A 17,194-nucleotide genomic window follows, 5' to 3' on the forward strand; every position below is an offset into this window, starting at 1 on the left:
GCCTGTGGCTGAAAAGAAATCCTTCCCTGCTAGCCAAACGCGAAAAGCTCAGGGCCAATTGCCTCCCCCCACCCCCCGCGCTTGGCTAAGTGCAGGGAAGGATTTCTTTTCAGCCACAGGCAAACAGCCCAGTAGGAACGGCCACCTCTGTCCCCTTAATTAAATTCCCGTATTTCAACCAGGTTACCATGAGTGATATCACTCTCCTGAGGATTACACAGTGAGATAAAGAATGGATGTTGCTTGAATGCCAGCAAACACCGGGTCCATATGCCGCCAGGCTTTGTCATGCAATGATATCAGATTACTTGCTACTAGCATGGCGTGGTCAAGTGTCCTACCATGGAGGACGGAATAAGGCTGCACTGCCCAGAAACCTTGTGGAAAGGCTTTTGGAGTACCTCCAGGAGAGCTTCATAGAGATGTCCCTGGAGGATTTCCGCTCCATCCCCAGACATGTCAACAGACTTTTCCAGTAGCTGTACTGGCCGCGAATGCATCCCAAGTCCTCAGGGCAAAGTAATCATTAAAAAACACTTGCTTTTAAAACAAGTTTTATATTTTAAAAGGTAAACTCACCTGAGGTCCCTTCCATTGGGTCATGGTCTTGGATACTGGCTTGGGAGGGTACTTCAGTCAGGCTGAGAAAAAGATCCTGGCTGTTTGGGGAGAACGGAGTGCTGTGTGCTCTCCGCAAGCTCGTCCTCGTCCTCCTCTTCCCCGTCCGCAGAATCCTCAGGTGTGGCTGATGAGATTACCCCCACCTCGGAATCCACGGTCAGAGGTGGGGTAGTGGTGGCGGCCCCCCCTAGAACTGCACGCAGCTCGGCGTAGAAGCGGCATGTCCACGGCTCTGACCCGGAGCGACTGTTTGCCTCCTTTGTTTTTTGATAGACTTGTCTGAGCTCCTTGACTTTCACGCGGCACTGCTCTGAGTCCCTATTGTGGCCTCTCTCCATCATGCCCTTGGAGATTTTTTCAAAAGTTTTGGCATTTCCTCTTTTCGAATGAAATTCTGCTAGCACTGAATCCTCTCCCCATATAGCGATCAGATCCAGTACCTCCCGTACGGTCCATGCTGGTGCTCTTTTTCGATTATCGGCCTGCATGGTTACCTGTGCTGATGAGCTAGCTGTGGTCACCTGTGCTCTCCACGCTGGGCAAACAGGAAATAAAATTCAAATGTTCGCGGGGCTTTTCCTGTCTACCTGGCCAGTGCATCCGAGTTCAGTTTGCTGTCCAGAGCAGTCACAATGTGCACTGTGGGATAGCTCCCGGAGGCCAATACCATCGAATTGCGGCCACACTAACCCTAATTCGAAATGACAATATCGATTTTGGCGCTACTCCGCTCGTCGGGGAGGAGGACAGAAATCGATTTTAAGAGCTCTTTATTTCGAAATAAATGGCTTCGTTGTGTGGACGGGTGCAGGGTTAATTCGATTTAACACTGCTAAATTCGAGTTAAACTCATAGTGTAGACCAGGCCTAAGCTATTTAACTGTATTCCAGAAAAAAACCCAGTTGTTTTCTGTCCCTTTGCTTTATGAGGTAAAAAGATGAGACAGTCAGAAAGTAACTAAGGTATTTTCTACAGATCTGTCATTCTTAGCAGGTGTGTGCAAACTCTTCTGGTGGTATCTGCAGTTTAGGCAGAGCTTGGGTGTGTTTACTGCTCTTTCTGACAGTGATTAGAACCTTGTAAGCTCTATGTACACCGCAGTTTCTGCTGTCGTTACTGTAGATGGACCTTGTATGTGTTAGGGAATGGGTATGAAAAATCCTAGTGCAAACACAAAATAACTTCTAAAAAGAAGTTTTAGACAAATCTGACTGGTACCATAGCATCAATATTTAATATTATCGATTTAATATGCTATGTAAGGCTTCTGCTATGTAAAAATTGAAGGCGGCAAATGGTGTGGGAATTACTTTAAATGCTTTAAATCCTGAGCCGTTTGTGGCACTGAAGGCTGTTTTCTAATGAGGGATATCATTCATGATTGAGTGGAAGTAAACTGAAAGGAGATTAAGTCAGAAAAACAATTATACTGTAGCAGATGAGAAGTGGCTAGCATACAAAGATTTGCAGTTGACAAGGATATTCTTGAATTTCTTTTAGTATTAAAAGAAATAAGACTTCATGGTTTCAGTTGGACTCCAAGTAGTCCATAATGTTAAACCCCTATGTAAGCCTTTGCAAGATGTTACACTCAGTTTTGTAAATAAATATAGCACTATTTTTGTCTTTTAGCTTGACTAATTTTTTTAATAAGAACTTTTCATGAAGAGAAGAAACTGTTATGGGACCAAACAACTATGTTTCAATTTTCTTTAGAAAGAACTATATATAGAGTGCATTTTCTTGTTTAATGGTAACAGCTTCCAGGCACGCAGAATGTTGAGATGAATTTACTAGATATCTCAAAGAATCCTGCTGGATGGAAGAGGAAGATGGAAAAGTCTATCTCATCTTAAATAACCAACACTGTGTGCTCTTTAGTCCAGTGGATTGCTTGAAATAATCTGAACAATGGATGCACCTAAAATGTTCATGCTTGTTTTAGAGATATTAGCAATTCTAGTAGTATTTCCCATTTTAAGTATATGGCATATTGCTTGAACTGTAATATCACTAAAACTCAGGTTAGTTTGTGTGCCCACTGCAGTTCCTTGGAGTGAAGTTGACCCTTTTGGGGGTGGGGGGTGGGCAACATCACAAGTCTTTACTGCAGTATATAATTAAGCATAAACTGGTTTTGGTTTGGTTTTTTTGAGCCCTCTGACCTGGGGTGGATTTCATCCATTATAAATAACTTCCATGTGGACAAATAAAATGTAATATTTATTCACATAACTTACTGCAAAGGTCATTTTGCTGCTTTTGCTTTGTCTATATACAAATATATATACATATAGGTGAAAATTGTTATTAGCATTGTGCTGTTTGCGTGTGTGACCTGCTGTATAGCAGGCTGACATGCTGAATATGCATATTCATTAAAATAGCACTTGTGCCCAAATTTACACCAACAGTTGCCTCCTTGTCTTGTCTTTGGGCTGAAACATAGCATTTTGGATACAAATTAATATTGGTAAATAATATGAAGTCTAGCTTTATATTAGTTTATATTTTATGAACATATTTCCTTCTGTACAAGGAGCAGACATATATAAAATAAAAATTCATTAACTGACCTTCTATTTGGATATTGGGAGTCAGGAAGCACAGGCTCAGGGTTAATTACCCCCCTCACCTCTTAATTGCTGCATACATCACAGCTGGAAGCAAGGTCCGGGCCATGTGATAACACAAGAAAAGTTCCAGAGATAATGTGTTCTCCTCCTTATTTCCCCTTAATATTCTTAGCAAAAATCCTAATTTATAAGACTCCTTAATTTTTTGTTGAATATGACCTACCAAATTAGGTAGTCCTCCCCCAAATTAATTTTTAAGAGACAGCAAAACATTCTGAAATCAGTAGAACTTGCATTTTCTCTTCTGAGTAATTTTTTAAGAGTTGAGTAAAAAAAAAAAAAAAAACACTGAGGAAAATATTGTTTAGGGAAAGAATTTATTCTTTCCATTCTCTACAATGTGCTCAAGAAAAAATACAAATGTCAATCATAACAAAGCATCATTCCAACAAATAAAATAAGTGTATTCTCAAACTATTTAAATTACCAATACCTGAGCTGATTTTTGAGGTGCTGAGTATCCAAAACTCCCATTTATTTAAAATCCGGCCAGCTGCTGTCTTCAGATGTGCTGCTTAGTCATTGCATAAGTAGCGTGGTACCATTAACCATAGGCACCGAGTTTCTAATCTGCCAGGTGGTGCTCCCCCAGGCTCTGCCCAGGCCGTGCCCCCACTCTACCCCTTCCCCCAATGCCCCACCCCTGCCCTGCCCCCACCACGCCTCTTCCCAGCCCTGCCTCTTCCCGCCCAGTTCCATCCCCGATTGCGCTGCGCCCTCGCTCCTTCCCCCTTTTCCCCCAGTGCCTCCTGATGCCACAAAACAGCTGATCTGCAAGAGGCACAGGGAGGGAGGGAAAGGCGCTGCACTGTGGGGCCACGGGTGGGCAGGAGGTGCTGGGTGGAATGGAAGGTTCTGCTAGGTGGGCAGCCGGTGGGTGCTTAGCACTCACCCTTTTTTTTTTTTTTTTCCCCCGTGGGTGCTCCAGCCCCAGAGCACCCACGGAGTCGGCGCCTATTCCATTGTGGTAATAGTCAATTCATTATTTTTTATAAAGTATGTAGCAGTAGTTTATTGGCTCAGGAAAAATATATTATTGAATTGAGATTTAAAAAAATCATGTTGATTGTAACTGAAATAAGTTAGTATAGCATTTGGCTATGGATGTATAATGAACTACTTTCTGCTTTGATGGATCATATTGTATAAACTTTACTGTGTGGCTTAGGTAATATTGACTGAGTTTTGTTGCTTATTTTTAGGAAGTTGCTGTTTTCGTCTTTGATAAAAAGTTAATAGACAAATATCAGAAATTTGAAAAGGATCAGATTATTGATTCTTTAAAGCGAGGAGTTCAACAACTGACAAGGCTTCGACACCCTCGACTAGTTACCGTCCAACATCCATTAGAAGAATCCAGGTAAATTTTAGTAAAATTGTAAGTATTTTTTTGCTGGACATGGAGGTCTGGAGCATTTGGAAAAACGTGCAGAAATAATAACAAAAGATATGGACTTGGCAATTAGAGAAAATAAATAAAAGTAGGTCATATGTCACCATGTTCTAGTTGCACTGTTGCCCAAACGGTCACTTTTTCTGATATTATTCACAGAGATGTTGAAGGTATACTATGTGACTGACTTCAACTGCTAAAATATTCATTAAAACAAAACCTTGTTTTGCGCAGTTATACTTCACTTGAAAGAGGGCTGAAGTCACAGTAACTGCCGAAGCAAAGAGCTTTTCTTGGTTTTGGTTTATTTTGTTTTAGCATTATTCCTGAATTTTTACAAAGTAGAAGCCATGTTTTTCCACCATCAGTTCCCCAGTCCTTTTCCACTCTCTTTGCCTGAACTACAGCAAGAGACCTCGCCCAGGCTTTAAAAAAGTTAAAATTATAGGCAGGTGCCAGCTCCCGGATAGTTAAGGTTGAGAAAACTTTATGGTTTGAGGTCAATTCCTGTAAGTGCTCTTGTATCTGCATAGTTTCTCACTTTCCCTTGAAAGTTAGTGTGCCTCATGGGGTGCTGGGGTAGGGATAGTGATATAAATTTGGGGTCATTTCACCAAAACGTTCCTGAGATGTAGCCTCCTTTGGGGAAGCAGTATTGAAAATGTTATTTAACAAAATTAATCTCTACAGGCTTGAGCCTAACACGTATGCACAAAACTGATTATCTTGTGTATGTGCATGGTACCCAAGTGAGTTACTAGTCAGCCAGTTTTCACATAATCTGGATGGCTGAATGGGACATGCTATGGCTATTGAATATGAGCAACACCTAGGCATTTTAATCTGGAACCCATCCTTGGTGGAAATCTGGAAATGAAATACAGTCATGTTGCTACAATTTGCCTTTGTCAAAGAGATCTTTTGTTGTTTTGGGGAAATGTCGTCTGAGTACAGCAAAAAATTCGGAAGGTGCTCAGACTATTTTTGAAAAGAAAATAATTATGTATGCAAATACTTGCTGGGAGGTGGAGCTAGGGGGCAGAGGAAAAGAGAAGGAATGGGGGAAAGGGGCTTGGGTTTGCTGCGGGGGGGATAAATTGGGGTAAGTGAGGGAAGAGGGGTTGGGAGGTTCAGGTCAGGGGAGATGATGGAGATGAGGGATGGAACACTGGGAAGGGTGATATGTGGGGTGGGTGCCAAGGTGTGGGGGGGAGGCAGACCTGTCAGCCCCACATCCTTCTCTGCTGTGTCTGTGCTGTGATCTTAAGGTAACACAAATCTTAACCTCTGAAAATCAGAAAATACAAAGTTAGGGTATATGCCATATCTTGCAGGGGAGGGGAGGCTGACTTGCAGGGGAAGTAGACTGGGTGGGTCAAAGGCATGGCTGGGGAAGCCTGGCTGAAGCAGATGGGGAGTCCAGCTAGGTGGCGGCGCATAGTGGCAGTATGGGGCCTGGTTTGGTGTACAGCACAGGGTACATAATTCAAGGAAGCATGCATCCCTCCAGTAAGCTGCTGCCTGTGATACATATGCACCCTCCGAGGTCACCAGACAGCAGGGAGCAACGTCTTACATGCTAATGGCTTCCCAAGTGCTAGTGGCTTACTGGGACAGGAAGGGGAAGGTGAACTTGAAATGGTGGCCTGGGACTACAAGAGTAGGGGTAGATGTAGGTGTATTAAATGTTGGCGCAGCTTGGCAGAGCTGTGATAATGATAGGAGATCTGGGGTGGGAGTCATGACTTTCTGGAAGTGTGTGAATCCCTTTGCCTGACCCCTGACTGTGATCTAAGGAAAGAGGTGCCTATGTACCCTGAGGGATCCAGTATGCCTCATTTCAGCACTGCATTGTGTAGGTTGTGTCAGTAGCAGGGCCCAGGTGTCTTCTGACTGTGGGAATTGTCATCAGTTAGGTGGGAGATGAGTGTGGTCTGTGGTTTCAGTGAAGGGTAAGAGGAAATGATCGTATTAGGTGGCATCCTGTGCATATGAGTAAAGGTTGTAAAATTTAGCAGATATGGTGTTTTGTGGAGTAAGCTAGGTGTTTGAGTGTAAGGCAGGTATAGATAGCTCTTGTTCAGTACAATGAAAGAATGTGTGCTATGGGCTTATAGGTCTTCGCTCAACGAGAGTAGAGTTAAGGTTACATTGGCATGTACCTTAACTCTGTATTTCCTGGTTTATATAAGTTTGAGTTTTGCTAAAGTTGATGTTTTGGAACAGTATTAAGTACCACCAGGCACTTAAATCTGCTTTTTGTTGGTGAATAGGAATAAAAGATTGAGTGACTTTGTTATCCCCATTTCTGTTCTTACCTAGTGGGTCAGTACAAAACTGAGTTTCTGTAGAGGCAGTTGTTTGTTATATTTAAAAAAAAAAAAGTGCAGGGTCAGGAGGAGCCACTACACATTGGTTTAATTGGAAGCCTGACTAACACCAAGGTTGAGCATCTTCAGTTGGGTTTTCTGACACTTGTATTCTGCTTTAGGATTCTTGCTTCTTCACAAAGGCAGTGGTAGGGAGAACTGAAGCTATGACTCTTAGTCTTTGAGGGTGATGAGCAAGGATCTTTCATGTTTCATCAGTTTTGTTTCTTTGGCCTTATTGTACTTTAGAGAGCAATTTCGTTGGCTTGTGATGTGTACAATCCATTAAGTTGTATCCTACTACATAGAGTTCCCTGTGATATCTTTGAATGACTCAACAAATATTTAGTTTTTTAATTTCTTGCATGAGACTTCATCACCCTGAGTAATATATTCTGACTGGTTTTCTTACGTCTCAATTTTCCTTGCTCAGGTGGAGGCAGTGTTCTTATTTTCTCATATATAACCTGCTAGTTCTTTCTCACAACAGGCTCAAGTGTTATCAACTAGCTAAAGCTTTTTCCTGTAGACTCTAGAACAATTGAGACTTAACCCACAGCTCTTAAGTTGCTATGGCTGTTCCAGGGGTCTTAAGCACGGTATGACTATGCTACCTGAAGCCTATACCTGTGAGGCAGTGTGGACAGCAAACTTGCTGGCATCATGAGATTGATATGGAGAGTTAAGAGTCACCATGATCCCCTGCTCCTTGACAGTAGCTGGAAGGCTTGTAATTGTGTACACATACATGTGTACTCCTCTTACAGCCGCTAAGGGAGAGGAGACCGGAAAGAGGCTAAATGAAGAGCCACTTTGAGCATAGTCACAGGGAGGCAACCTCATTTATTGAGAGGATAGGACGTGAACATTACAACACAATGTTAGAGGAGAAATGAAACCACAGAGGGAAAGAGGAGGTGGGGACATGGTGAGGGATGAAGGGAGAGAGTAAGGAAGACACAGTTACACTGTTTATTGTGCAGTCGTTCTGATGAGTGTCTCAAGCACCTTTTGCCATAAAAAAATTGTATACTTTGTAGTGCCACTAAATATTCAACAATTGCTTCATTAATTGTTGGTCAGCACATACTCTTCGCTCTACTGAATTTTTTATTTTCTGTTATTTTCTCTGCCTCCCACTATGAACAAGGCTCTAGTTTGGTGCTGACTTTGGTCTTATGGGCTTTGACCCTAATGTTCTGGTTTATGGCTGACTGGTGTACACAAAGGCTGCTTTACTCAGAATCTAATCAATCCTAGTCCTAACTAAAAGCCTGATCCTGCAACTTGTACATGAATGCCTACTTTACTCCCCTTGTTGTGTTGGCTCAGTACAGGGAAAATATTCGTATTCTTTACCAAACACTATGCACACTTTTAGTACTATATACAGAGTAGTAAATGTCTTACTCTGACCAATACCACCTTCTGACTTCCAGTGTGCTTCCAAGACATCTTGTTACAGAATTAAAATATTTGAGATCTATTCTTCAAAAGCTGTCATACAGCATAGTTTAAGTAATATTGATAATTGTGGTGATGTATCATGTGAAAGTTATTTTCTGTCATTCAAAATCATGACTAAGAGCTTATTAAATGTATTTACTGGATATATTGGGTACCTCTTCCCTTTTTAGAGATTGCCTGGCATTTTGTACAGAACCAGTCTTTGCAAGTTTAGCTAATGTTCTTGGCAACTGGGACAATCTACCCTCTCCTTTACCATCTGATATTAAGGAATACAAACTTTATGATGTGGAAACCAAATATGGCTTGCTTCAGGTATGTTAATGGTTTTATCTTTATATTTTTTCTGCATGTCTAGTATTGGCTTACAAACTTAAGCCCTGATCCTGCTAACAGGTATGCACGTGTTTACCTATGTGAGTAATTGTGGGTAAAGATAAGCATGTGTGTAACAGTTTGCTTAGGAATTCTGGAATTATTTGTCTAAAAGCACAAGACCTTTCTATCACAGCATTCAGGACTGATAAGATTTTTTTAAAAATTCACAGCTGATGTAAGTGTATTCAACTCCATTTAAGTCTATGGTGTTAAACCCAGTTGTATTAGTGTTAATTTTTATTTTACTTATAGGTTTTTCTAAAAGGCCATCACCATAGTATCTGATCACCTTAAATACATTAATGAATCTATCCTTACAACAGTCCTGTGAGTAGGGAACTATTTTCCCTATGTAGGAGATAGGGATCTGATGCATGAAGAAGTTAAGTAACGTGCTCCAGGTTGCTCAGGAAGTCTATGGTGATGCTGAGAATAGAACATAGCCTGAATCTGGGTCTATCCAATGCCTTAACCACATACTGTTTTTTCCTCTTGCCATCCTTGGCAAATTTGATCTATTTTCTTCTCCTTGAGAGAACTGTTTAGTGTAAATCCATCTCTTGGAGGAGAAAGGTGAGGTGAGGGCACAGAACCCTGTGTTAATTTCAGACAGACTACATTATAGTGGTGTTGCTTATCACTGAGATATTCAAGGATTTGCTGTCATTTCCATTACATACAGTTTTTCAGGGGATTGTATATTTTTATAATAGTTGATTTTAGGTTAAATACTATCCTACAAGGTTTCAGTCTGGAGTTATCCTTTTGAAATAAAAAAAAAAATCACCCGTGGGCCGTAACTTTTGACAAGTAATCTGAAGACCAGTGATGGTGATCATAAAACAATAATTTTTCGAGCCATCTCTGCATTAATATTTGAGAGAAGGGTAAGAGATGAACCAAAGAAACTGAAGCAAACAGTAGTCATGGATATTTTGCTGCATGGCAGGTCCCAGCTTCAAAGAGCATATAGTAAATGAAATAATTATGAGGAGAGAGACCGCAATGCTTTGAAGACCCTTTTATAAACAGAGTGGCGGAAAGGATGAATGCTTGATGGAATGCTCTGGATTGCTACTGTTTCTGCCCAATCTCACTAGAGAATTTAGAATTGTACATTTCACCATTTTCCTTCTAGTCCCTCCCCTCCCCCCCGCCTTTCTTTTTAATGAAGAGTGATGCCAGTTCCTGTGAGTCTTAGCTTTGTGGCCTCTTATCTTTTTAAAATAAATTTGAAATGGGTGGCAAACTTAAATTTGCTTTTTTCTTTCCCCAGTCATACCACTGCCATCCACATAATTCAGTCAGTGCTCTGTCTTTAAGTGAATAGATTATCCCCCAACCTGTTGCTGCTCCTGCTACTACACAGGTGGGCAAACTACGGCCCGTGGGCCACATCCGGCCTGCAGGACCGTCCTGCCTGGCCCCTGAGCTCCCGGCTGGGGAGGCTGGCCCCCGGCCCCTCCCCTGCTGTCCTCCCTCCCCTGCAGCCTCAGAGCGTTGCGCCGTCAGCGCTCTGGTCCGCCTCTCCTGCCAGGCAGCGCGGGTGACATGGCTGGCTGTGGCCGGGTGGCGGGGCTGCGAGCTCCTGCTGCTCTGAGCAGCATGGTAAGGGGGGTTGGATAAGGGGCAGGGGGTCCCGGGGGCAGTCAGGGGACAGGGAGCAGGGGGCGTTGGATAGGCATGGGAGTCCTGGGTGGGCTGTCAGGGGGCGGAGGTGTGGATAGGGGTCAGGGGAGTCGGGACAGGGAGCGTGGGGGCGGTTGGATGGGGCGGAGGTTGGGGGGCAGTCGGGGAACAGGGGGGTTGGATAGGCGTGGGAGTCCCGGGGGGCCTGTCTGGGGGTGGGGGTGTGAATAAGGGTCAGGACAGTCAGGGGACAGAGAGCGTGGGTGTGTGTGTGGATGGGGGAGTCCCAGGAGGGGGCGGTCAGGGGACAAGGAGCAGGGGGAGTGGATGGGTCAGGGGTTCTGAGGAGGGCAGTCAGGGGGCAGGAAGTGGGAGGGGGTGGATAGGTGGTGGGGGCCATGCTGTTTGGGGAGGCACAGCCTTCCCTACCCGGCCCTCCATACAGTTTTGCAATGCCGATGTGGCCGTGGGGCCAAAAAGTTTGCCCACCCCTGTGCTACTACCTTTATAGATGCTCAGGAGCCCTTCTGTCTGTGAGCACTCTATTGCGATCTCCCTCTCCCGTCATAAATGAGCCCTGGCACAGAGGTCACTACTCCTTGCTTCATCCTCCCATTCTGTTTGTTAGGTTTTTTTTTTTTAAAGCAGCCTCCAACCACTCTGCTCTTTCACACTCCCTCTCCCCACACAGGTCTGTGAAAAGAACAAAGCAAACTGCTCTGTCCCCTCTTCTCCTTAAAAACTAGCTATGCATAGGCAATTTTGTTCCCACCTTCCCGTCTGCTAAAGGAGCACAAGCACATACGCTGCTCTGCAGCTTTTTTGTTCCTTCTCTTCTAGAGAAGGAGCCAGTGGCTCCCCATTCAGCCAACTCATCTGGTGAACGTTCTACTCATCCTGGGCAAGTGGGTTTTTCAAGCCCTGTGATAGTTAACTTGGCATTAGTAACTCCATGAGCAAGTTCTCAACCTGAATTTGGTTTGCTTGATACATGTTTAATTTTTTCAAAGATTTTAGTCTGAAATATTTTCTTCCCTTGTGGTATATTTTTTAACTAACACATGCCAGTTGAGCATGGGAAGTCAGACTTTGCTGTGACAAATGACACGTGATAATTGATGTAAATATTTTGCAAGTGTCTTGAAAGTATATTTGCAAAAAAACTTGAAATAATCTTTCCTTGTTAACAGGTCTCTGAAGGTTTGTCCTTTTTGCACAGCAGTGTGAAAATGGTCCATGGAAACATTACTCCTGAAAATATAATTTTGAATAAAAGTGGAGCATGGAAAATTATGGGATTTGATTTTTGTATTCAGTCAACAAATCCATCTGAACAAGAGGTAATAAGGCTTTATTTTTGTCTGATTTTTACTTTAAATGCAGATAGTGTCTGAAACAGGCTGCATGATCTACTAATTTTAGTGCTGTATCTAGTGCTACTAATTTCTCTACACCTCTTTTTTTTTTTTTTTTTTTTTTTTTTTTTAGTAGTAGTGGGGAGGCTATATGACATGATAGGTCATCAACCCTTTATTTCTGGAGGTTTGAGTTCAAATTCTGCCTTGGGTCACAACTGAAAATGAATTTGAGCTGCCTCCTTAGACTAGGGATTGGGTTCTAGTCCTAGTATAGTGGTCAGTGAAAAATTCCTTGTACTTTGAAAACGAGTGTGATTTCATTCTTGAGCCCCATGCACATTTGTTGCAGAACTACTACATGCTTGATAGTTGTTGCTCAAAAGAAACTTAAGAGTGGATTAACAGGGACTAAATAGTTCAGGGAATTAGTAACGGGATGTGGAGTTTGTCTGTGCAGAGTACAACATATACATCTACTGGTAGGTCAGTACAGGAGGATGCCACCTTTTCCCCTAGTGCAACTTTTTTGAGGCAGCAGGTCACCAACCAGTCTTGGCACCAAGATGAACCAACAACAGCCCAATGGACAGGGCTACCCTCCCGCCACAGAGTGCAGTGTTCCTGGGATTACTGACCATTCTTATCCAAAAATACATTTAATTTCCTAAAGTAAAACGGGTAACATATTTTCTGTAGCTCTTTATTCCAAAGATTAATTTGTGCCTAAATATGTAAAGCATTCTTTGAAATGTTCATCAAGTTTCATAATTCTAAATCATCTTGGTGTGATATCTGCAACTGTCAAAGCATACCCATTTAGCTTATATAGCCACTTAGTCAGTTTTGCTTCACTCTGTCCCTGTTATTTTACTCATGGTGAATTTGAAGGAATTTGACTGTTTGCTGCTTATTGAGTAATTTCAATTTAAAATCTTCAACCTCTATATTTTCTTTCACTGTTGTTCTTACAGCTGAAGTTCCTATGTAAAGAATGGGACCCAAACTTGCCATCCTTGTGTCTTCCAAATCCTGAGTATTTGGCACCAGAATACATCCTTTCAGTGAGCTGCGAGACTGCCAGTGACATGTACTCTTTAGGAGCTGTCACGTATGCAGTATTTAATAAAGGGAAACCTATTTTTGAGATCAACAAGAAAGATATTTATAAAAGTTTCAGTAGACAGCTGGATCAGGTATCTGCTATACTTAGCAATATGTTCTGAATTTGAGTTTTACTTTTTAAATGTCTCAATGTTTAAAAGCAATTGCTACTTTAAAAAAGAAAAGAAATGGATATCTCAATGTAGTACACAACATCGAGAGCTACAATATAAATGTAGTTACAATAACAGGTCACATCATACATGCTACCTCTTTAAAAACAGTCTTTACAAAATACTTGGAATAAAAATAGATGCATAATTAAAATTGCCTGAATAAACTACTAGTGCTGACATTCTACCTGGGGCTTCTTATGTCTCCCTCCATATGCTGCTAATATGGGATAGACATATGATGTGCCACTCTGACTGTGAGTAGAGCAAACAGGATATCAACCACAGGACAATGAACAACTGTGTTAGCCATGTGGAAATTGCTGAGTTTAAATAAAAGGTGATGAAATCACCCACAAGTGAGAAATTGTGGGTGACTCCTCCCTCCCTCCCATCCCAACAGTTGAGTTGGAAGGATGCCCTCCCTCACTTACTTTCAGAGAAAGAGATTAACTTTTCTTTCTCCACCTCCTGTCTGCTGGAGGAAGAAAAGAGATGCTGAGTTATACTGATGTTCCTTAGGGCTTGTCTACACTGGCAACGCTAAAGCACTGCCGCGGCAGCACTATAATGTGGCTTATGTAGAGAGCTCTCCCAGCGCTCTTAAAAAAAACACACCTCCACGAGAGGCGTAGCTCCCAGCGCTTGTGCACTGTTTACACTGGCGCTTTACAGGACTGAAATTTGCTGCGCTCAAGGGGGTGTTTTTTCACACCCCTGAACGAGAAAGTTGCAGAGTTGTAAATTGCCAGTGTAGACAAGCCCTTAGTCACGTTTAATGCTCTATCATGACATACAGATTACAATGCACTATTAAAGAGCCAGGCAGCCATATAGTTGAGCTCCGTAGCGCTACAGAATTAAGCTGTCTACACTACCACTTACGTTGCTCAGGGGTATGAATATTCCACCCCAATGAGTGACATGTTACACTGACATAAGCGCTAGCGTGCACAGCGCTATATCAGTAGGAGAGCTTCTCCTGACACTCATAGCTTTTGCTGCTCGCAGAGATGGGGGGAGGGATAGCTCAGTGGTTTGAGCATTGGCCTGCTAAACCCAGAGTTGTGAGTTCAATCCTTGAGGGGGCCATTTAGGGATCTGGGGCAAAATCAATACTTGGTCCTGCTAGTGAAGGCAGGGGGCTGGACTCGATGACCTTTCAAGGTCCCTTCCAGTTCTCTGAGATAGGTATATCTCCATATATTATATTATATTATATTATAGTATGCCGACAAGAGAGCTGCAGCACTGTATGTGTAGGCATGGCCTTAGTAAACTCAAGTTTTAAACCAGTGCCAGCATGCAGTGACACTGTAAGAAAAGAGATAGGAATGACCACAGCTGAAGTTTCTCGCATTTATAAAAATTACATTTTATAAAATTTGCCTAATTAAAGTAGAACTAAAAAGCCATCAAATCAGTTGTCTTAAAATAATGAGTATGCAGAATTTTCTGTATTCATGGATCATGTACTTGAATTATTTGTACAGCTGAGTCGCTTAGGCTCCACTACACTTCAGAATATACCAGAGGAAGTACGTGAACATGTAAAACTACTATTAAACGTAGCTCCTGCAGTCAGACCAGATGCAGATCAAATGACAAAGGTGAGTGCCTAGAAAATACTGTAGCTGCAAGAAACAGGGCTAATAACATGAACTTAGCTGTTGCTCTTGTCAATTGAAATTTTAAAATGTTTAGTTATTTTCTGTTAGTGGTCCTTAAAGATACTACTTTTCCTTTTGTTTTATGACTGTCACATTCACTTTCTGTATCGAAGCAGGGCTATAAATTCCCAGGGAGGTAACCAAAGGCTGGGTAGTTTAGGAAGTAGCCTAATAATGTAGAAGTAATAAGTATACAGTACTTCTTGGTAAGCTTGCTCTTTTATTAAAACTTGTATTCATTCTTAGAGCTTTTCTAATGCGAAAAATAATTCTCTTCCATATAAAATAAACCAAGTTATACAGACCATATCAGCCATACAAATATTATCTGTTTCCTTTAAAAAGCTAGGCTCAAGCAGTTAATTGTTTTAATGATGAAGTTTACCTGTCGGTCACAATACTACTTATTGTGTAAAAATGTACTTTTCTATTTATTAGATGTAGCCACTTAACTACTAAAAGTTTTGTTGATTTTTATAATGCATTTGAGAAGGTAAATTAGATGATTATTTTACATATGCTACATTTACAATAGCATTGGTGGTGGTTTCTCTCCAAGATCACACATTTTTATCCTTTATTTTTAGATACCATTCTTTGATGATGTTGGGGCAATGACACTCCAATATTTTGATTCTTTATTCCAAAGGGATAATCTTCAGAAATCACAGTTTTTTAAAGGGCTACCAAAGGTTCTACCAAAACTGCCTAAGGTTTGTTTTCCTTTATCTTTTAATATTTTTAAATGAAGAGTATTGAAGTCTGTGCACCTCCATTCTATACTGGACTGCAGTGGGATTGGTAGAACATAGTAAGGAAGAAGAGGTATGATAAACTTGTTTTATGTGGGAATACCCTGCAGCTGCTGATACTCCTGGAGATAAGAAAAAATGGCAACCTTGAACTCTCGTGGTAGCGAAATTTTCCTTGAAGAGTTCACTTACCTCCTCCGGGGTCATCCCACTTCCGCCCTATGTTCCCCATTCCCTTTGCTTTACAATCCCCATCTTTCAAGGCTCTGTGAAGTAGTCCCCATCCTTCCAGTGCAGTTGGACCGACTGAACTCTTTTTTTTTTTTTTATTTTTTTCTGTTCTTCTCTATTGCTCAATGATGCAAAGCTTTCTTCCCCAAGAGGACTTGGCCCATTGTGCTTTTCGTGCTCTCAGACAGCCTGGAAAGCTAGAGACTGTCAGTCCAAATTTCTTCTCCTGTATGGCAGGCAGATGGTGTGATAACACTGGCCCCATCCCCTTCTCTTTTTTGTTAATCTCTTAGTTTTTGTAGTCCCAAAGAAAATAAGAAGGAAAAAATACTTGTTTACCACATAATAGAATAACATTTGTGACCCGTGTGATTAAATTTCTTCATCTTTAATTAAACTTTCTTTTTGAACTATTTACAAATACAATTTACAAATACAAGTACAATCCTACTGCAGGAAGATCTAATGTTGAGTAATGTCTTTTTTTTTTTTTTTTTTACTTATCAATTTTCTCCATTGATTAATTATTTTTGTGACATTTTGGAGTTGGACAAAGTTTCCAAGAGTTATGAAAGAAGGCAGGAAGACACAGGGAAGCTATTCAGCCTTAAGTTTTTATTTTCCCCCCATTTCTATTGGTGGTAGTATATCAATGTTAAATACATCTCAATGAGTAGGCTTTCTAGAATCATCACCATCAGTGGCCATTTATCATATGCTTGTCCAGGCTAGATATGTCTGCAAGATTCTTGCAAGCAGAAGTAGAACCAAAGGTTGGAGGTGGCGTTCAGCTGTAGGAAGGAAGTACTTCTCTTTTGTATTGTGATTACAGGCTTCAAAGCTAGTGAACCTTGGAGTCCTGCAAAAGCTGAATTTTATGCTAATAACTCTTTATCTAGTCTTTAGAAAAACAGTATCGTATGTGGCTTCCTTAATTTGTATTCATGATTTTAAGTCCTATATACAGCCTCATTAAGTTATAATAGCTTTTAAGTGGCATTAAATTAAGATGATTGAGAGTCCATTTGGACAGACTGTCTTAAATACAAACAGAAAAGAAAGCACAGTAGTATATAAAACTCGAGTTTACTCTTAAAGTAAGGTTCAGAACTGATGTATTTGTCTACTATTGTATAAACCTGACTTTTACGAAAAAATCTTTGCTGAAATAAAATTAGAAAATAGTATTTTATTGCAATGCAAAGCAACCACACCTCTTTGTCTTTCTCTCTCAGCGTGTTATAGTGCAGCGAATTTTGCCTTACTTGACCTCAGAGTTTGTGAACCCTGATATGGTACCCTTTGTTTTGCCTAATGTTCTGCTGATTGCTGAGGAGTGCACCAAAGAAGAGTACATCAAGCTAATTCTGCCTGATCTTGGCCCTGTTTTTAAACAGCAAGAACCAATCCAGGTA

The 17,194-nt window shown here is 41.4% G+C and overlaps 1 protein-coding gene across 1 annotated transcript in view; it reads left to right on the forward strand.

Moving 5' to 3' along the window:
• Positions 1-17,194, forward strand: part of SCYL2 (SCY1 like pseudokinase 2) — a 58,892-nt gene that overhangs the window by 17,767 nt on the left and 23,931 nt on the right. The window contains exons 3-9 of the mRNA XM_024199834.2: positions 4,461-4,618; positions 8,658-8,802; positions 11,685-11,834; positions 12,824-13,045; positions 14,620-14,736; positions 15,384-15,509; positions 17,015-17,191. Of these exons, the coding sequence (XP_024055602.2) occupies positions 4,461-4,618; positions 8,658-8,802; positions 11,685-11,834; positions 12,824-13,045; positions 14,620-14,736; positions 15,384-15,509; positions 17,015-17,191 (1,095 nt within the window). The remainder of the gene's footprint in view (positions 1-4,460; positions 4,619-8,657; positions 8,803-11,684; positions 11,835-12,823; positions 13,046-14,619; positions 14,737-15,383; positions 15,510-17,014; positions 17,192-17,194) is intronic.

The sequence above is a fragment of the Terrapene carolina genome, unplaced genomic scaffold (assembly GCF_002925995.2).
Source record: "Terrapene carolina triunguis isolate 2854851 unplaced genomic scaffold, T_m_triunguis-2.0 Scaffold68, whole genome shotgun sequence".
Classification (NCBI taxonomy): domain Eukaryota; kingdom Metazoa; phylum Chordata; order Testudines; family Emydidae; genus Terrapene; species Terrapene triunguis.